Genomic DNA, 21719 nt, shown 5'->3' on the forward strand with positions numbered 1-21719 from the left:
GCAAAGGAGAGATTGTGAACGATATCACAAACACAATTAATAGTAACTCTTTCGAGTTAAAGGTGGTGCTAATGGTGACATTAAGAGTGGAAAACAGAATGTGATAATGGCAGGACCAGGGTAAGCTGTCTGGAAAGTGACAGATGGCCCTAATGGGAGTGGGGGGAGGGGACGGTGGTGGGAAAAAAGATCGAAAAGGCTAAAAGCTGGGGATAAAACAATTAATAAAAACGGAAATAAATTTTAAAAATAATAATAATGAAAATAAGTGGGAAAATAAAATAAAAAATAAAAATGAACATCGAAAAAAGGGGTGGGGATGGAGGAGAGTTCATGGTCTTAAGTTGTTGCATTTTTCTGTTCCGGATCTGCGAGGCGGCGACGGTGTTACTGTCGGCTCGTTCTCTATCTCTGAGCTGCCAGGTGGTGATGTTGCTGAAGGTCAGCCCCTGTCTCCAAGCCACCAGGTGGCGGTGTTGGTGAAAGTTGGTTCCCTTTCTATGAGCCACCAGGTGGCGCAGTTTGTCAGCGGTCAGGTGTGGGCGTTGCTGGAGGCTGACCCCTGTCTCCGAGCCGCCAAGTGGCGGTGTTGCTGGAGGCCGCCCCCTGACTCAGCCGCCAGATGGTGGTAAAAACAAAAAAACTGCGGATGCTGGAAATCCAAAACAAAAACAGAATTAACTGGAAAAACTCAGCAGGTGTGGTAGCATCGGCGGAGAAGAAAAGAGTTGACGTTTCGAGTCCTCATGACCCTTCGATAGAACTTGAGTGAGTCCAAGTCATGAGGACTCGAAACGTCAACTCTTTTCTTCTCCGCCGATGCTGCTGCCAGACCTGCTGAGTTTTTCCAGGTAATTCTGTTTTCGCCAGTTGGTGGTGTTGATGAAGTTCGCTAGATGGCGCAGTTTGCTAGCGGTTGGTTGATGTCTTCGAGCTGCCGGGTGTGGGCGAAGCTGGAGGCCGGCCCCCATCTCCGAACCACCAGGTGGCGGTGTTGTTGGAGGCCGGTCCCTTCTCCGAGCTGCCGGTGACCGTGTTGTTGGAGGTCAGTTCTCTCTCTGTCCGAGACGCCAGGCGGCGGTGTTGGTGGAGGCCAATCTCTTTCTCCAAGGCGCCAGGTGGCGGTGTTGCTGGAGGCCGGTCCCCTTCTCCGAGCCGCCGGGTGGCGGTGTTGCTGGAGGCCGGTCCCCTTCTCCGAGCCGCCAGGTGGTGGTGTTGCTGGAGGCCGTTCCCCTTCTCCGAGCCGCCAGGTGGCGGTGTTGCTGGAGGCCCGCTTTCCTGGCCCCTCCTGCCGATGTTGGGAGCTGGAGTCTGAATGTTGAGCTTAGCTCAGACCGGGAGGCGGGGAAGCGGAGCGGCCGGTGCCGCGGGGAACGGCGCCCGGTGATCGGGTCTAAGAGCGGAGACCCCGGGCCGTGTGGGGGGAAATCCCCTGCGGCTCTGGGAATGAAAGAGTGCGAGTACCGGCAGATCGCGCTGGCGCCCGGCAACGGCTCCACCCCGGCCCCCCAGGCCCCGGCCTCAGGGAAGCAGCGACGCCGGCGGAAGTGGGAATCGTTCGCGGGAAAGAACCGGTTCTTCTGCGACGGGCGATTGATGAGCGGGCGGCATAGCGGCGCCTTCTACCTGACACTGGGTCTCATCCTCAGCACCAGCGGCCTCTTCTTCGGCTTCGAGTGAGTGCTTCTCCTGCTTTAACTTTTAGGGACTGACGGGAGGTCTGGGGATGTTTTGGGGACAGTGACCCACAGTCAAGTGTGTGGCCTGTGGTAAACCGGGTGTTTCTTGTGTTGGTGGATTTGAGGTCCAAGATCTTGACGGTGTTTGAGACCCAGTGTGAGCACCTGATCTCCAGTGATGGGCCACGCGAAGCAAACTCAGAGACACGGGAAGGAGGAGAGGGGCAGTTATGTTCCAAGTTCCATAGATTGAAGCGATTGCAATGTTGGCAACCCAATACCAGATATTTTCTCAAAAAGGAAAATACTGTGGATGCTGGAAATTTGAAATAACAGAAACTGTTGGAAATACTCAGGTCGGGCAGCATCTGCGGAGAAATAATTAACATCTCAGTTCGATGATCTTTCATCAGAACTGAGAGCGGGGGAAGGTGGGAAAGGAACAAAAAGGGGAAGGTCTGTGATAGGGCGGAAGACAGGAGAGATCAAATTTTTAAAATGGTGTTGCAGGGCTAAAGGGAGTGTGGTAATGGGACAAGTAAAGAAACAAAAATGTCTTGTGGCTTCTGCTAATGGCAGAATGATGGACAGTTGCCATCCAATATCAAAAACAAGTTAAAAACCAAAACCCTGCAAAGAAAGGAGAAACAAAATGGGGGACAGAGGTTACGACCTGAAATTGTTAAACTGTGCTGAGTTCAGGAGGCTGTGAAGCACTTCGTCAAAAGAGTTGCTGTTCCTCAAACTTGCAAGGAGCTTTGTTGGGACACTGCAGGGGGCAGAGGACAGCAAGGTCAATTTGAAAGCAAAATGGGGAATTAAAATTACAGACAACTGGAAGCTTGATGTCACACTTGCAGATTGAACAGAGGTATTCCGCAAAGCAGTCATCCATTCTACATTTGGTCTCCCCTGTGTAGAGCAGATGGCATTGTGAGCAGTGAATACAGTTGAAAGATGTGCAAGTAAATTGCTGTTTCACCTGGAAGGAGTGTTTGGGGCCTTGGACAGTGAGGAGACGGGAGGTAAAAGGGCAGTTAATGCATCACCTGCACTTGCGTGGAAAGGTGCCATTTCAAAGGGAGAAGGTGTTGGGATGATTGAGGAGTGAATCAGTATATTGCAGATGAAATGGAATGCTGGCATCACACCGGAGGTGGCGGAAATGGTGGAGGATGATCCATTGAATACAGAGGCTGGTGTGGTGGAGGTGAAGACAAGGGGAACCTTAGCTATCATCTTAATTCTTCATCATGATCTTGTGCTGATCTCGATCCTTCATCTCCTGCAGCATTCCAATAAAGTTCAACATAACCTCAAGGAACAGCACATTATCTTTTGATTAGGCACTTTGCAGCCTTCCTGGCTCAACTTCGAGTTCAACAATTTCAGACTGTAACCTCCAACCCCATTTTGTTTCCTTTTTCTTTGCAGGTTTGGCTTTACTTTTGTTTTTCTTTTATTTTTGCTCTCGAAGGGCAGCTGTTCCTCAGTCTGCCTCCACAACTCCTCTTGACACATCTTTCATTTCTTTACTTGTGCCATTACCGCTCTCTTTGGCCTTACAATGCCAACTCTTGTCACAGATATTTTTACCATGCTGACAGTTTTATATTATGCAATCTCTTCAGCAATGGGTGGATGATCTCCGCGTGTCAGTCAATGTTTTGCTCCATGATTGTAAGTGCTCAGGATGAGCTCACTGACTTGTGGCTCACCATTTTGCGGAAGTCTCCACAGTATCGGGAACAGCTGCCTGTGGTTTACTGGAATGCTTCATTATCAGAGATATGTGACTGTACGAGAATTGGTTCTCCCAGCTGAGATGCTACGTGTCACTGTGTTCTATGGCTTGCAGTGAACAAGATGATGATTGAATCAAATGGTGATGAGGCATATATTGATCTGCAATATTGACCTGCTTTGGATTTTTTTTGTTCGTCTGCTCGGTGGAGAGTTGCAGAATTTTAGGTTAGAATTAGGAATTTCTTGAAATATTAGTTGGTGAAGCTTGAGCTGCCTGTACACTGTGTGACGCTGCCTGTGCCCATCTTGTCTGACTGTAGAGAAGGCAGTGGGGAATGTAACTCAGTTTCAATGCCTGCTCTCAAACAAGGACATTACAGACCTCACTGGAGAGTTGGAGAACTTTATATCAGAGTTAGGATTTTCTTGAAATGTAATTGATGGACTGCATTCTGCCTGTGCCCGGCCCGTACATTGCGGAGCTGCCCCTGTGCCTGGCCCGTACATTGTGGAGCAGCCTTCGTGGCACCTATTTACATTGTCTAACCATGCAGGGTTGTACACATGCACTGGAGTGAGCAGACTCAATTTGAATGTCTGCTCTCCGAGAAGGGCAGTGCAAAGTTCAATCAGCCCCTGTTTTATTCATTGTGAAATGATCAGGATCTGATTGTGTCATATGAACTCTGATCAATCCTGTGCCCCTAGATGAGTTGACCCTAGCGAGGCTGTGACAGTTTCAGTTGCCTCTCCCAAGCAATGCTTCATCATATGTGAGGTGGGAGACTGAGTAATTAACCTTGGAGGTTGGACCTGTTCTCTCTTCATGTTAGTGATTGAAGCAGAGACCAATCAACTTTTATAAATGAATTAAGAAGGCAGTGTAGGAACAAGCCAGGCTTATGGAATTAAGATACTGCTTGTGTGGTGAATAAACACTAGTTCTGACCATGTGGACCGAACAGCCAGTATTCATGTTGTAATTTCTATGTAATGCCCCCACCCCTACAGTTCCCACACAATCCGGCAGCTACAGCTCTCCCTGCTTCTCCACCTGTAATCAGCTAACAGAACAGACAACAGGCAGTTCCACTGATACTCTGTCCACTAACACACAGAAGCTGAGAGGGGCCCAGGATTGATGATTTACCCTTTTCCTGCTCTCTGCGTCGGGTACTATTGCACAGGGTTCTGGGAGCCCCTCATATCACAGAGTGATGAAATACAGCTCTCTGCTACTAATAAGGGATAACAGATCGCTGCAGTGAGTTTTTTCAGCCAGCATGGGAAGCTGCACTATGGTGCTTGCTGTGGACTATGAGGAGGTTCTGTGTAGAATGGTCTTAAGCTTCTAGCCACACCGCATGCCAAACCACTCATTGTGATCAGTGGAGTTTTCCTCTCCCCTTGCAGAATTCTGGCAGTCAGAAGGACCAGTGCCTGGGGCTGACTCGCTCCACTGCTGCATTGTGTCTGGTGGAGGGCCACAGACAATTTCCTGATTCTATGAACTGCAGGCCTTTCTAGGTGTAGAGTGTACATTTGAAAAAAAAAATCAGAATTGTGCATCTTGACACCTAAAGGAGGAATTTGCAGCTGTAACTCTTCCCCTGTAAAGTGGGGTTGGTCTAGCATTCTGAGGGCAGGTGAAATCAGGTTAAATACAAAGTAAAGCTCTCTCTACATAGTCTCATAAAACAGCCCCAGGGCATAGATAACATAAGTTAAATACAGAGTAAAGTCAGAATAGGCACCTTCGATAGCTGCTTCCTGCTTGTTTGGTTGTGTGATTTTTGTCAAGCATGTTAGCCAGTGCCCAAGTAGGTGCAAACCATCTGCATTTTGTTTTGACAGTTGTCCTTACCTGATGGAGAACCTGACTCTGGCCATTCCGATTATTGCGGGGCTGCTGTTTGTGTTTGTGGTGAGCACCTTGCTGCACACAAGTTTCACTGACCCTGGGATTCTGCCACGAGCCACACCGGATGAAGCAGCTCACTTGGAGAGGCAGATAGGTAGCTGACTGTCCTGTAACTTACGTAACTGGCTGCATGCTGCGTGATGGGGGTGACTTCGCTGATGGGCTGCAGAGGTAACTCATTGTGCAACCTGCTCTCTGGCAGGGCACTGAAGGACTGGAATACAAAGGGTAGAAATTAGTTGTATAAATCCCTGATAAGTCCTATATAAAGGACTCCAATCTGTTCTGAGCACTGCACATCTGGGAGAATTTACTGGCCTTGGAGTGGTGCAGTGCAGAGTCATCAGAATGGCAAGAGGACTAAAAGGGTAAAACTGTGAGTACAGGTTGCACAGATAAGACTTGTATTCCTTTGAATATAGAAGATTAAGGGGCAATGTAATTAAGACGTATATGATAATTAAACAAGTTGATAGGGCAGATGGAGAGAAACTATTTTCTCTGATCATTAGCAGTTGTGCTTTCAGCTGCCTGGGCCCAAAGCTCTGGAATTTCCTACCTAAACCGTTCTATCTCTTTTCTCCTTTAAGATGCTCCTTAAAACCTACTCTTCTTTCCTAGTACCTCCTTATGTGCCTTGGCATTATGTTTTGTTAGATAACGTTCCTGTGACTTTTCCCTATGTTAAAGGTGCTATATAAAAAAAGTACTTGTTATTGGTGGAGGAGTCCTGAACATGGGAGCTTAACCTTAAAGTTAGAGCTAGGCTGTTCAGGGCAACATCAGGAAGCATTCTTTACACAAGGGTAGTGGAATTCTGAAACTCTCTGTTTCCCCAAAAAGGAGCTATTGAGGTGGGGTGAACTGAAAATTTGAAATATTTTTGTAAAAGCAAAATACTGCGGATGCTGGAAATCCAAAACAAAAATAGCTGGAAAAACTCAGCTGGTCTGGCAGCATCTGCGGAGAGGAACACAGTTAATGTTTTGAGTCCGAATGACCCTTCAACAGGAAGGGTCATTCAGACTTGAAACGTTAACTGTGTTCCTCTCTGCAGATGCTGCCAGACCTGCTGAGTTTTTTCCAGGTATTTTTGTTTTTGATATATTTTTATTAGGCAAGGTACTAAGGGTTATGCAACTAATCAACCATTATCTAATTTAATGATGGAACTGCCTTGAGGGGCGGAATGTCCTTCTGTTCTTATGGTGCAGCTGGAACCCATGCCCCAGCAGAGGACATTACCTTCAGGAAGGGAAGGAATGGGCAATTGGGAAACAATTGCTTCTAAGCCACAGAAAAACTGGGCTCCTGCAGTTTAAACCATCCTCAGGTTTTAGCACAGTGAGTTCCACAGTCTTGGTACACTACAACAAATTTTGTTCCTTTCTTTTCCAGATAACTCTGGGGGATCAGGTTACCGCCCCCCACCTCGCACAAAGGAAGTGGTGATCAATGGGCAGACAGTGAAGCTCAAATACTGCTTCAGCTGTAAAATGTTCCGGCCTCCGCGAACATCACACTGCAGCCTTTGTGACAACTGTGTGGGTGAGTGTTGGGTGAGGGCAGGCCTGGGTAGGGTGTTGGGTGAGGGCAGGCCTGGGTAGGGTGCTGGGTGAGGGCAGGCCTGGGTAGGGTGCTGGGTGAGGGAAGGCCTGGGTAGGGTGCTGGGTGAGGGCAGGCCTGGGTAGGGTGTTGGGTGAGGGCAGGCCTGGGTAGGGTGCTGGGTGAGGGCAGGCCTGGGTAGGGTGCTGGGTGAGGGCAGGCCTGGGTAGGGTGCTGGGTGAGGGCAGGCCTGGGTAGGGTGCTGGGTGAGGGAAGGCCTGGGTAGGGTGCTGGGTGAGGGCAGGCCTGGGTAGGGTGCTGGGTGAGGGCAGGCCTGGGTAGGGTGTTGGGTGGTGGAACATCCCTTGAGCACAGAGAGCTGGATCAGGGCAGGCCAAGAGCACACGGAGCTCGTTGCAGGCAACCCCAGTCTCTGAGACAGTGAGTTTCAGCAGACCATTCAATGTAGCATGGCGTGATCTTGTCCTCACCAGATTCATTCGTTCATTCGTTTTTCACCAATCAACGATTATGATTAAAAGCTGATTTTTCCCTCTTTAAACCCAGAGATACAAATGCTAAATATATTCAGCTGAGATCAGCTCATTCTGGGCATCAAACCAGGCACGTTGTTTCTCAGTATCTCAGTTCCATCCCCACTTATTAGACTGTAGGTGGGAATCCAACGAAAGCTTTTGATTTGACAACATCTTATCTCCAAACATCTATCACTTATACAAAAATAAAACTCTTGAGATGCTGGAAATCTGAAATAAAAACCGAAAATGTTAGAAATATCAGGTCCGGCAGCGTACATGGAGAAACATGGTTAATGTTTCATGTTGATGACCTTTCATCAGAACTGGAAAACTAGAGACGTAGCAGGTTTTAAACAGATAGAGAGAGGGAAAGATGGGAGGGGAGGAAAGTATAAGAAGGAAATTCAGTGGAAAGCAGGAGAGATTAAAGGATGAAAGGGATGATGGTGCTTGGCAAAGATGGTGGTAATGTGACAAGTTAAAAAAATCAAAAGGTGCATTTAGAGGAGGTGTAAGTGGGAATAGTAGTCTGAAAAACTGGAGGCAGTGGTAATGATCTGAAATTGTTGAACTCAGTATTACGTCACAAAGGCTGTAAAGTGCTTAATTGAAAAATGAGGTGAGAGTGAGACTGAGGTGGAGAATTAAAATAATAGACGACCGGAAACCTGGGGTCGTGCATGTGGGTTGAACAGAGGTGTTCAGCAAAGTGATCTCACAGTCTGCATTTGTTCATCCCAATGCATTGTGAGCAGCTTGATTTTGTTGAATGTGGGGGCTGGTGGAGCAGAAGGTGAGGACATCATAGTCGTGGAAAGGAGGGGGAGGGGTGAGAGCAGAAGCGTGAGAAACAGGAGGGACATGGTCCAGCTCTGTCACCGTGATGGACGGGAATCCACAGTTGAGCAAAAAGGAATACATATCAGAAATACTGGTATGGAAAGCGGCATCGCCAGAACAGAGATGGAGACAGAGAAGCTGGGAGATCAGAATAGAGTCCTTACAGGAAGTGGGGTGGGAGGAAGTGTAGTCAAGGTAGTTGTAGGACTTACTGCACTTAGTGGATATTCATCGACGGCCTAACCCAAGAAATGGATGCACCGAAGTCAAGGAAAGGAAGACTTGCAGACGAACTGTGCAAAGGCAAAGTGAAAGTGGAAATTGGAAATAAAATTGATGAAATTTTCTAGTTTGGGATGAGAGTAGGAAATGGCATTGATGCAGTCTTTAATTTTTAAAAATTCTTTTCACGGGATGTGAGAGTCGCTGGCTAGACCAGCATTTATTGTCCATTCCAACTTGGCCTTGGGGAGGTGGTGGTGAGCTGCCGCCTTGAACAGCTGCAGTCCATGTGGTTTGGGTAGGAAAAGAATGTTTGTCCTGGGAAAAGAGGTGAGAGAGGGACTCTGAGTCGGACTGGAACAAAGAATGTTCCACATATCTCCCAAAAAAGGCAGGCATAGCTAGGGCCCATACAAGTTCCCATAGAAACATTTTTTTATTTGGAAGCAGTGTGTTAAGTCAAAGGAAAAGTTAATAAGGACAGGTTCAGCTAAGCAGTGGAGGGTGGTGGTTGGGTCCCCATTCAGGAAAGAAATGGAGAGCCCTCAGGCCGTGCTGATGGAGCTGTAGAGGAATTGGACATCCATGGTGAAAAGGGGACAGTGTGGGTCTGGAATCTTAAACAAGTTGTTAACGTCGGAAGAGTCGCAGTTGTATTTGGGACCTTCCATCACTTGTTTCTCACAACTTTGTTCCTATTCCTGAGTTTTGAGAGCTAAGACCATAACACATGGTTCACACACACATGGAGAATGGGATGTGGCTGGAAGGGTTGGAAGGTCATTGTGAAGGCTTAGATGTGAAAACTGGGAGGCTGACTGTGGTTGTAAACCCCAGCATTGAATTCCCCTGCCTGGAGAGGAGATGGTGACAGTGATTGATGTACTACTGTGAATGTTTGTCCCTCTTTTGCAGAGCGATTTGACCACCACTGTCCTTGGGTTGGAAACTGTGTCGGGAAAAGGAACTACAGATTTTTCTACATGTTTCTGCTCTCGCTTTCCTTTCTAACTGCTTTCATATTTGCCTGTGTGATAACTCACCTTACACTGCGTAAGTCCTCCAAAGTTTACATTGGGACTTTTTTGCTACTTTAATGGAGCTATATAAATGCAAGTTATTGATAAAATGTCAGTGCAAATCAAAGCAGGGGCCAGTCCAGGAGTGAAGACTTTCCTAGTAACAGGAGGGTGGGAGCTGGTACGTGAATGAACTGACCTTGGAGAGGTGGTGGGAAGGCCAGTATGAGAATCAGATTGCTTTCTGAAATAATGTGGAGGGGCCATGCCGAGAATTGCCCCTTTTCTCAATAGAAATGAATTGACGAGCACTCTGATTAAACCGGTGACAGACATTGCACAAGTGAAACACAATGTTGGTGGTGAGTTTCTTCATCGCATGCTTCAGGGTTAGAGTTGGCTGGGTGTGGGTGGAGGTGGAGACATGACCCAGGTAAATCTTTATACTTAACAGTCTACCTAGGGTAGAGCTTTGATGTCATTTGGATGAAAGTTTATGCACAAGTGAATTCAAGGCAAGAGGAAGTTACTTTTTGAATTGCACCAACTGACTTTCCCATGTTTACTGCTCTATGGTTGTATTTTGTTAGCATGAGTTGTCCTTATTTCACTAATCTTTCTCATTATTTCACCCTCAGGATCTCAGAACATTGGGTTATTAAATGCGCTCCAGGAAACTCCAGCAAGATATCCTTTCCATTGCTGCTACATGGTGTCACGAGCATAGCTATCCAGTTTGGAAGGGCATCATATGATTGGGAAAGGGGAGGTTACCATATTAATTTTGATATTAGTTTCTGGTTTATATTTTTTATTTTCTTTCCTCTTCCTGAAGGTGCTGATTCTCATTCTGGCACAGTTCTAAAGACACTCTCACTGGGATACAGTTCCACAGAGACTGACTGTCAGTAGGGTACATACAGTTCCTTAAGCACTGGCTCTCACTGGGGTATAGTTCCTTGGGCACTGACTCACAGCAGGGTACAGTACCCTGAGGACTGTATCTCACTAGGGTGCAGTTCCCTGACCACTGACTGTCACTGGGGTGCAGTTCCCTGAGCACTGACTCTCACTAGGGTGCAGTTCCCTGAGCACTGACTGTCACTGGGGTGCAGTTCCCTGAGCACTGACTCTCGCTAGGGTGCAGTTCCCTGATCACTGACTGTCACAGGGGTGCGATGCCCTGCACACTGACTCTCGCTAGGGTGCAGTTCCCTGATCACTGACTCTCGCTGGGGTGCAGTGCCCTGTGCACTGACTCTCGCTGGGGTGTAGATCCCTGAGCACTGACTCTCGCTGAGGTGCAGTTCTCTGAGCGCTGACTCTCGCTAGGGTGCAGTGCCCTGCGCACTGACTCTCACTGGGCTGCAGTTCCCTGAGCACTGACTCTCGCTAGGGTGCAGTGCCCTGTGCACTGACTCTCACTGGGGGGGGGCAGTTCCCTGAGCGCTGACTCTCACTGGGGTGCAGTTCCCTGAGCACTGACTCTCGCTAGGGTGTGGTGCCCTGCGCACTGACTCTCGCTGGGGGGCAGTGCCCTGAGCGCTGACTCTCGCTGGGGTGTGGTGCCCTGCGCACTGACTCTCGCTGGGGTGCAGTGCCCTGCGCACTGACTCTCACTAGGGGACAGTGCCCTGAGCGCTGACTCTCGCTAGGGGGCAGTGCCATGCGCACTGACTCTTGCTAGGGTGCAGTGTCCTGCGCACTGACTCTCGCTGGGGTGCAGTGCCCTGCGCACTGACTCTCGCTGGGGTTCAGTGCCCTGCGCACTGACTCTCGTTAGGGTGCAGTGCCCTGCGCACTGACTCTCGCTGGGGTGCAGTGCCCTGCGCACTGACTCTCGCTGGGGTGCAGTGCCCTGCGCACTGACTCTCGCTGGGGTGCAGTGCCCTGCGCACTGACTCTCGCTGGGGTGCAGTGCCCTGCGCACTGACTCTCGCTGGGGTGCAGTGCCCTGCGCACTGACTCTCACTAGGGTGCTTGTCCCTGAGCACTGACTCTGGCTAGGGGGCAGTGCCCTGAGCACTGACTCTCGCTGGGATGCAGTGCCCTGAGCACTGACTCTCGCTGGGATGCAGTGCCCTGTGCACTGACTTTCGCTGGGGTGCAGTGCCCTGCGCACTGACTTTCGCTGGGGTGCAGTGCCCTGCGCACTGACTTTCGCTGGGGTGCAGTGCCCTGCGCACTGACTTTCGCTGGGGTGCAGTTCCCTGAGCACTGACTCTTGCTAGGGTGCAGTTCCCTGATCACTGACTGTCACTGGGGTGCGGTGCCCTGCGCACTGACTCTCGCTAGGGTGCAGTGCCCTGAGCACTTACTCTCGCTAGGGTGCAGTGGCCTGCGCACTGACTCTCGCTAGGGTACAGTGCCCTGCGCACTGACTCTCGCTACGGTGCAGTGCCCTGCGCACCGACTCTCGCTGGGGTGCAGTTCCCTGAGCACTGACTCTCGCTGGGGTGCAGTTCCCTGAGCACCGACTCTCGCTGGGGTGCAGTTCCCTGAGCACCGACTCTCGCTGGGGTGCAGTTCCCTGCCCACTGACTCTCACTAGCGTGCAGTGCCCTGCGCACTGACTCTCACTGGGCTGCAGTTCCCTGAGCACTGACTCTCGCTAGGGTGCAGTGCCCTGCGCACTGACTCTCGCTGGAGTGCAGTTCCCTGCGCGCTGACTCTCGCTAGGGTGCAGTGCCCTGCGCACTGACTTTCGCTGGGGGGCAGTGCCCTGCGCACTGACTCTCGCTAAGGTGCAGTTCCCTGATCACTGACTGTCACTGGGATGCGGTGCCCTGTGCACTGACTCTCGCTAGGGTGCAGTGCCCTGCGCACTGACTCTCGCTAGGGTGCAGTTCCCTGATCACTGACTGTTACTGGGGTGCGGTGCCCTGCGCACTGACTCTCGCTAGGGTGCAGTGCCCTGCGCACTGACTCTCGCTAGGGTGCAGTGTCCTGCGCACTGACTCTCGCTAGGGTACAGTGCCCTGCGCACTGACTCTCGCTACGGTGCCTACGGTGCAGTGCCCTGCGCACCGACTCTCGCTGGGGTGCAGTTCCCTGAGCACTGACTCTCGCTGGGGTGCAGTTCCCTGAGCACCGACTCTCGCTGGGGTGCAGTTCCCTGAGCACCGACTCTCGCTGGGGTGCAGTTCCCTGAGCGCCGACTCTCGCTGGGGTGCAGTTCCCTGAGCACCGACTCTCGCTGGGGTGCAGTTCCCTGAGCACCGACTCTCGCTGGGGTGCAGTGCCCTGCGCACTGACTCTCACTGGGCTGCAGTTCCCTGAGCACTGACTCTCGCTAGGGTGCAGTGCCCTGCGCACTGACTCTCGCTGGGGTGCAGTTCCCTGCGCGCTGACTCTCGCTAGGGTGCGGTGCCCTGCGCACTGACTTTCGCTGGGGGGCAGTGCCCTGCGCACTGACTCTCGCTAGGGTGCAGTTCCCTGATCACTGACTGTCACTGGGATGCGGTGCCCTGTGCACTGACTCTCGCTAGGGTGCAGTGCCCTGCACACTGACTCTCGCTAGGGTGCAGTGGCCTGCGCACTGACTCTTGCTAGGGTGCAGTGGCCTGCGCACTGACTCTCGCTAGGGTGCAGTGCGCTGCGCACTGACTCTCGCTAGGGTGCAGTGCCCTGCGCACTGACTCTCACTGGGGTGCAGTGCCATGCGCACTGACTCTCGCTAGGGTACAGTGCCCTGCGCACTGACTCTCGCTAGGGTGCAGTGCCCTGCGCACTGACTCTCGCTAGGATACAGTGCCCTGCGCACTGACTCTCGCTACGGTGCAGTGCCCTGCGCACCGACTCTCGCTGGGGTGCAGTTCCCTGCGCACTGACTCTCGCTGGGGTGCAGTTCCCTGAGCACTGACTCTCACTAGGGTGCAGTGCCCTGCACACCGACTCTCGCTGGGGTGCAGTTCCATCGGCACTGACTCTCGCTGGGGTACAATTCCATCGGCACTGACTCTCGCTGGGGTATAGTTCCATGGGCACTGACTCTCGCTGGGGTACCGTTCCATTGGCACTGACTCTCGCTGGGGTACAGTTCCATGGGCACTGACTCTCGCTGGGGTACAGTTCCATGGGCACTGACTCTCGCTGGGGTACAGTTCCATGGGCACTTACTCTCACTAGGGTATCATTCCATGAGTTTTGTCCTTTCGGCATTACCACAAGTGCTGATTTTATGTATGAGTGAGAAACAGTAGAATATTTGAGGGTGTCTACACGAGTGACTGGGAGCAGGAATACTGTCTGATTGTCCCTCCTGCATCCTCCCTCGCCTATCACAGGGCATTGAGGCTAGTTTCCAGTGAACGAGATGACTCGCCAGCAACATCAGTGAACTCAGCACAGAGCTGTGATAAAATGTGGCACCCTGTTTCAATACTATACCAAGTGGTACTTTTACCTCCTGGGCTGGGGAAGAAATCAGTGTTTTATTTCTGTTTAGACCAAGGATTGTAGTTTTTCAAAACTGAACTGGCAGATTTTGGGAGGTTGTGGTTCTTGGAACAGATAAATACCACAGGATTTGTACAGAACAGAGCTGACAGAGGACTGAATACAGGTCTCCTACCTGCCTCATCACTTTCAGGCAATTGTTAATATAACCAAAAAGTGCAATCCGAGAGGTTGCATGGTCATCTGAGTGGTTCACCTGTGTTCACCTGTGTACAGGTGGGTGAGGTGTGCAGTGAGGGGGCGGAGGATGGGTATTGGGAGAGGTTGGGTTGTGTTTGAACTTTGGGAGGATCTTTTCCTTGACTCCACTCACCGCACTTGAGCTGGTGGTCTGTTTTTTCTCAGTCTGGTCCATTCTGGGCCTCTCAGGGTTCCACACGTATCTGGTGGCTTCCAACCTGACAACAAACGAAGATGTGAGTACACTGAGATGTGTGGATGTGGACGTGTGCGCACATGTGTGTGTACGTGTGTGTGTAAGTGAACAAAACAGAACCTGGTGTCTGGCTTTGGTAAATTTAGCTTTGCTTGCTATTGTTCCATCACAACTATTTCTGTGTGATCAATTAAATGGGTCACAAGAGCACCCAGCTACACCTGTCTTGATTTATTGTAAAGGTGGAGACAAGCATCTGCACAACTCTGGCCAGCTTCATTTAATAACACAGACATCCTGGCATCCAGTTTTATATATCCAGAAACTTTTATAATATTGATTTGTCAGAAGAAATGTTTTTATTATTTTATGTTTTGCTATTAATGCTTGTTAATTAATGATTCTGATCATTCTTCAATGCTGCGCAAGTGCACGAATTAGGTGAGTGAGCTCCATGGCTTCCATTATTGAAGTGGAGCTCAGCAGTCCATATAGACGGGTGAATAAAGCTGCTTGCTAATGTGTCGAGCCCGTCGGTGTTCACTCAGTTTGAGGCTGCTCACAAACCACTGGAAGCCTTAGTCATGATTGCAACCGACTTAACTGGTTTTGCCACGAGCTTGAAGATTTATTGCAAATAACTGTGGAGATGAAGCAGTACTAATTATAATGCCATTGTACACACATGCCTCAGCTTCTAGAGTCTCCTTTAATTTGCTGGTTTACTGGACTTATAAAATATAGATTGCTTGTCCGCTTGTTACTAATATTGCTGAGTGAGCAGTGCAGTAGTTGAGTGCACCTCTAGAATTTGCGTTTGAATTGCACATTGGTGGGATGAAAAGTCAGTCAGTTGGACTTGCTCACTTTGGGGTTCTCCGTCAGTTAGTCTTGCTGTTAGTTTATCTTGCTTGCTCCGTTAGTCAGGCTTTCTCCGTTGGTCTCGGCCTCGCTGTCTTTCAGTCTCTCTTGGTTGGGGTCCCTCACTCTGTTGGCCTGTCTATTCTGAAATTAAGTAAAGCATACTTTGAATGAATGAGCAATAAATTGACTTTGGTAAACTGGGCTGGACTGTTTATGAGTAAATGTGCAGACTAACAATGGTAAGTACCATTAAGGTTTTGTACGATACAGAAGCAGCACATACCCCTAAAAGGCAATGGCTTCACTTGCGTAGGTAAGCATTGATGGTCAAAAAATGAATTAATGGACAGCATTGTAAGAGAAAAGGCTTACGTATAAGCAAAGAAAACTAGAAATCCAGCAGACTGGAGGAGCAATAAAACACAAAAGAATACAAAGAAAGCAATAGAGGTGTAAAAAAGGAATATGGAAACGAAACTAGCAAGAGATATCGAAACTAACAAACAAGGAGTTTATTAAATCTGATAAAATAATGTGGTAAGGAGCAATCTGGGCCCATGAAAGGCGGATGCAGGTGTAAGTACAACGAAATGGCAAACCTGTTAAATGAGTAAGTTATATCCATTTTCAAAATAGACGAAGGAGACAAAATATAGGCTGTAAGCGAAAACCTAAAATTAAAAGGGGGGAATTTAGCAGAATTAGTTTTTTAAAAAAAAATGTAAGTAATGAGACTTGAGGCAGGTAAATGGCTGAATCTCCTGGTTTCCATCCCAGTTGAGAGAAACAGGTGAGGAAATTGCAGAGTGAGCCTTAGTATTTTGCAATTTCCTCACCTGTTCAGGGATTGTGCCTTTGGATTGGAAAATCGCAAATTTATGAAAGGGGGAGGAGAGAAACCAGAAAACCAAAGACCTGTCAGTTTATTAATTGTGGGGAGGTTACTATAATCATCAAGAGACAGTGTCAGCATTTCTTAAGGATAGTGTATATCTGACTAATCTAGTTACATTTCTGGAAGTCACTGATAAGATGGACGTGAGAATATCTAAAGGTGTTTTCCATATGGCTTTCAGGTTCCTGATTCTCATCATTAGGTTGTACCTAGTTATGCTCTAATTGACAATTTCAGAGAAACCATGGAGTGTCTTGCTTAGGAAATGGAACTGTCACATTGACGCAGTTGTGGCTGTAGATTTAGAGGAATGTAGTGGGAGCCGCTGTGCTTTATTTGTGTAGAGAACTAAACTCATAATTTCTACTATGGTATCCATGTGAGTGTTTGATGTGACAGTGTGAAAGGAATTTTGCTCTCTATCTGACCCTTGCCATACCTGACCTGGGAGTATTTGATGGAACAGCGTAGAGGGAGATTTGCTTTCTATCTAACCTGTACTATATCTGCCCTGCGAGTGTTCAGTGGACCCCTTGCTATGTGGTGCTGGCTCTGAATGTAGAGAGGATTAAATGCTGCAAAAGTTATTGCGGAAAATAAAAGCTCATGCTGTATGGGATTGCATATTGGCATGGATAGAAGATTGGCTAGCTAACAGGGAACATAGTAATGGGTCATTTTCTGGTTGGCAGGATGTAACGAGTGGTGTGCCACAGGGATCAGTGCCGGGGCCTCAACTCTTTACAATTTATATAAATGATTTAGATGAAAGGTCTGATGTTATGGTTGCTAAATTTGCTGATGATAAAGATAGGTAGGAAAGTAAGATGCGAAGAGGGCATAAGGGGTCTGCAAAAAGATAGAGATAGGTTAGATGATTGGGCAAGGATCTGGCAAATGGAATATAAAAGCAAAAATGTGAAATTATCCACTTTGGCGAGATGAATAAAAAATAAACATATTATCTGAATGGTGAGAGATTGAGGTGCTCTGAGATGCAGATGGGTGTCCTCATGCGTGAATTGTAAAAGGTTAGTATGCAGGTACAGCAAGTAATTAGCAGAGTTAATAGAATGTTATTCATTGCGAGGGGAATTGAATATACGAGTCAGGAGGTTATGCTTCAGTTATACAGGGCATTGGTGAGGCCACGTCTGGAGTACTGTGTACAGTATTGGTCTCCTTATTTAAGGAAAGATGTAAAAACATTGGAAGCAGCTCAGGGAAGGTTTACTAGATTAATACCAGAATGGGCAGGTTGTTTTTTGAAGAAAGACTGGATTAGCTCAGCTTGTATCTGCTGGAGTTGAGAAGAGTAAGAAGCAACTTGATTGAAACGTATAAAGCGTGAAGAGACTTCTCAGGATGGATGTGGAAAGGATGTTTCCTCTTGTGGGATAAACTAGAATTAGGGGTTGCTGTTTAAAAGTAAGGGGTCGCCCGGATGGGAAAATTTTTTACTGAGGGTTGAGAGACTTTGGAATTCTCTTCTTCAAAAAGTGGTTGAGGCAGAGTCTTTGAGTATCTTTGAGGCAGAGTCTTTGAGTATCTTTGAGGCAGAGTCTTTGAGTATCTTTGAGGCAGAGTCTTTGAGTATCTTTGAGGCAGAGTCTTTGAGTATCTTTGAGGCAGAGTCTTTGAGTATCTTTGAGGCAGAGTCTTTGAGTATCTTTGAGGCAGAGTCTTTGAGGCAGAGGTAGATAGATTATTGATAAACAAGGGGGTGAAAGGTTATGGGGGGTGGGGGGTGGAGGTGGGGCGGTGGCAGGAGGAGGAGGAAGCAGTAATGTGGCGTTCAGGTTGAAATTAGATCAGCCATGATCTTATTGAATGGCAGAGCAAGCTCGAGTGGCTGAGTGACCTACTCCTCATTTGTACGTTCGTTTTTGGCTAAACATCAACCATCACTTTGACTGGAGTGATGTATCCCAGGGTGTTTCCTGCAGTTGCTAACTGATGGAGTTTGCACAGAAGGGATAGCTCTGCAAAGAAGCATTGGAAAGAAATGTACTTTAAAAGCAGAAATTGTGACACAAGTGTTTTGATCCTGCCCTTTGTGTGATGCTCTGTGCTTTAATGTTTTAACAGATTAAAAGCTCGTGGTCCAGTAAACGAAGCTCAGAGGAAAGCACTAATCCTTATAGTTACAACAGTATCATCACTAACTGCTGTGCAGTCTTGTGTGGACCAATGCCACCCAGGTAGAGATAGAAACCTACAAATCAGTCTCTCACCCTTCCCTCCATCTCCTTGTATGTTTGTCTGTGTGTCTCTCCCTCAATCATTTTCTTTCTCCCATTCCCTTAGGTCCCTTATCTGTGTGTCTGTAGGCCCACCCTCTCCATCTCTCTCTCTCTTCACCCCCTATGTATGTTTGTCTGTCTATCTGTGTCTTTCTCTGCTTCCATTGCTTTATTCCTTTTACTGAATTCTGGCAAAACCTGTACTCAGTGTTTGTGCAGTGCTGCAAAGTACTTTGTGCTAATGCTGCAGCACAGTGAGATTTGTTTGGTATTTCCCGCTGATCTGGATTAATGGACAAGAATTGAAGTTCTTGAAAGGAGTTTTTGACTCTGGATTGGAGGAGAACTAAATGCTTATTTATTCCTATATTTATGCATCACAATTTTAAATAGCAAATGTATCTAATAGTTCTTGAATCAGAGGATTGAATAAGGAAAGGAATAAATTGTAAATGCCTGCAGTATTATTTCCAACAATCACAAAGGATTAATTAAACTCCAGTGTAATGCACTTGTGCTGCCCCATCAGTCAACAATGACCCATCTCCCTGACTCATCAGCACTGCCGTCCCTCTGCAAACAGTGATATATCAATATTGTTTCCCCCCCTCTGCAACACTGTCTGCTTTTGCCAGTCACTGCTTATGAAAAGTAAATTCGGAACAGGTACAAAAATTTCTTTGTGGAGAATGGAAAATATCTGGAATAATTGGCAAGGTATTGAACACACAATCATCAGTGGAGCTCAGGCTGGGCAAGTTGAGAGATGAGCTTCTATGTAAATGTTGCAGTATCAGAAGGATGGGCTTCAATGTAAGAGTTGGGTTATCAGAAGAATGGGGCTTATGTGGAATAGTTCAGTTATTGGAAGGATGGGATTCAGTGGAAATGTTGGGTTATTAGAAGGATGGGCTTTGACGGAAGAGTTGGGGTAGCCGAAGGATGGGCTTCATTGAGGGAGTTAGTACACTACAAGGATGAGGTTGAATATATGAATGGCTTTTCTTATCCTACACTTATTTCTCTTATGGAGAAAATCTCTAAAGAAGTGCCCCAGATTATATCTTGGGAACTGCTTAGCTGACTTAAGTTTGTATGCAAATTAAGTTTGTATGAATATACTGACCAGTACTTTAATATTTTCATCGATGCATGGTTGTAGATTACTCACTACTTTCTCTCTTTGCTCCCCAGTTTAATTGACAGGCGTGGTTTCTCGGACCCAGACACAACACAGCTGCCTGGGCACCAGCATAAAATTTCTCAGGGAGCGAAAACAGAAGCCAACCTGGTAGGAGGGGTCCCCTAATGATGGTGTGAATTAATGCCATGCCTGTCATGTTTGAGTCCACCTCTCATGCATCTATCCATTTCCCTCTTACCCATGACCTCACCCTAGCATGAACTGAAACAGAGGCTACAACTTGTGGGAATGTTTAGCTGCCTGACTCGGTGACATTTTGCATGCAGTTCTCATGGCCGGAAATGTCACTTGAGCCAAGTTCTCAGAAACAGATTGACTCCATGTGTACAAGTGCATGGGTCCTATGAAGAATCAGTGCTGGATTGCTCAGCAAATGGGCTGTAAGAACCTGGGAATGTGTTCTTGTCTGCAGTCATCTGCCTGACCAGTTTGGGGACTTTTCATTGGAATTCCTCTCCATTATAGTGAAATAAGAGCAGGGTCATCCTGCTGGAATGAGCTGACACAAAACACTGAAGCCAGCTGTGCGTTCAGACACAGCACAGCGACTGCTGGTGCTGAATTATGTTACTGTTACAGTAAAGGAACAGAGATTGGGAGCTAGTGTTAAAGGGTTAATGTTGCATTTGAAAGGGGGAGGTGGAGCCGCCGTTGAGGAGGCCTATATTTTTAATCTAATTATGAGCTGCTGATTTGCATCTTTTGCTTCAAATGGGATTGTGTGTTGATGAATATCAAGTTACTATGGTTGACAGTGCCCAGCAGAAAGCAAAATGTTCATGCTTTCTTCTTTACCCTGGGGCACTCAGCATTCATGTATTTTGGGTGTTTGAAGGGAATGGACTCAAGAAAGCACTCCAGGGATGAGGTGTCGCGAAGTGTTGGTGAGCATTGCTACAGCCTGAAGTCTGGTGAAGATTGGCCAAAGGGCCTCTATCTGTAACACGGGGTGAGGATGCAGAATTGGAAATTGCACTCTAGGATCCTGCCTGTGCTTTCAGCACAATCTTTGCCTACGTGCATACTGCAGTGAGAATTGCACAAGAAACTTCTTGCCAATTTGTTCTACCACTTTATATGATTTTAAAATATTTTTGTTTGAATCCTCTGTGCCAGCTTGCTGTCTGTACAGAGAATGTTATCTAATTATTGCTGTTTTATTTCCTATTAATTTGTATTTATAATAAAATCGGTGCTATTTGCCTAAAAGTCTCCCCTGGTGAGCTCTTAAGTGAAAATAAAATTGGAAAGTTGAATCACAGATTGTGGAGTGGAATGGAGAGATTTGGATGGTTGGAGCAGGTCTGAGAAGACAGAGATGGCTCATTGGAGTGTCCCACTGTATTATCATACATTCTAGCTCTGCTGTTACAATCTGTAAGTTTCTGGTTGACTAATTACCGCATTCGTTTCCCTACAGTACATGCTTTTGGAGATGGGCGAAATCTGAGGCATAGCATCTCAATAGCAAATACTGCCCAACATGGAGATTCAAAGTACAATATTCAGGTTTATTTTCTGGCCCCACAAAGGTTTTTTCTGAATTAAAACTGTTGTAGGTTCCCTGCTGCCTGAGTTGGTGAAAGCACTGCTTAGAATGGTACAAAGTGTACAAAACAAAATTGGCCCTGATCCCAACTCCAACCTGTGCTGACTCATTTCAGCTGAGGACAGGGATCGCAAAGGGGCAGTCAGCCAGGGACCCCACCCCTGATCACCATACAGTGACTTTGGTGAACTGTGTGCAATTGTGTTCAGTTGGTGCTCCCCCTAGTTGAATAACTTGCTGACACTCACGGTCTCGGCTCACATGGCAAATGGCTCTTGAGAGAAAAGTACTCAGTTAGTAATACTACACTACACCTTCAAGTGGGAGGGGATAAAAGGGAGGAGATCAGCAAAAGAAAACACAAATCATGAGATTTGGTGACAGGTTGATTTCCTAATGCTGTTGATATTGGAACTGGTGAGACCTGGAGCAATTCAACAGGAGTTTGTTGTCTTGGGGAAGTAAATCAATCCCCTTACAATCAGCTGTGACTGTTGAGTTCAGCCTGAACAAGGTTGATGGAATTGGGAACTATGGTCTCAATACTCTAGTGGGGAGGAAAGCAGTGATCACTTAAGGTTTATCTCTGTTGAACTGGAGAAGCTGCTTGTTTATCAAC

The 21719-nt window shown here is 47.7% G+C and overlaps 1 protein-coding gene across 1 annotated transcript; it reads left to right on the forward strand.

Moving 5' to 3' along the window:
* Nucleotides 1-1055: 1055 nt before the first annotated feature.
* On the forward strand, nucleotides 1056-20807 carry zdhhc18a (zinc finger DHHC-type palmitoyltransferase 18a). The gene is made up of 8 exons (XM_041212640.1): nucleotides 1056-1676; nucleotides 5280-5440; nucleotides 6745-6894; nucleotides 9408-9545; nucleotides 10150-10198; nucleotides 14283-14385; nucleotides 18193-18305; nucleotides 19542-20807. Exons 1-8 carry the CDS (start codon nucleotides 1447-1449, stop codon nucleotides 19654-19656), a joined length of 1059 nt encoding a protein of 352 aa, XP_041068574.1. The 5' UTR covers nucleotides 1056-1446; the 3' UTR covers nucleotides 19657-20807.
* The last annotated feature ends 912 nt before the right edge of the window (nucleotides 20808-21719 follow it).

Source organism: Carcharodon carcharias, chromosome 19 (genome assembly GCF_017639515.1).
Source record: "Carcharodon carcharias isolate sCarCar2 chromosome 19, sCarCar2.pri, whole genome shotgun sequence".
In the NCBI taxonomy this organism is placed as follows: domain Eukaryota; kingdom Metazoa; phylum Chordata; class Chondrichthyes; order Lamniformes; family Lamnidae; genus Carcharodon; species Carcharodon carcharias.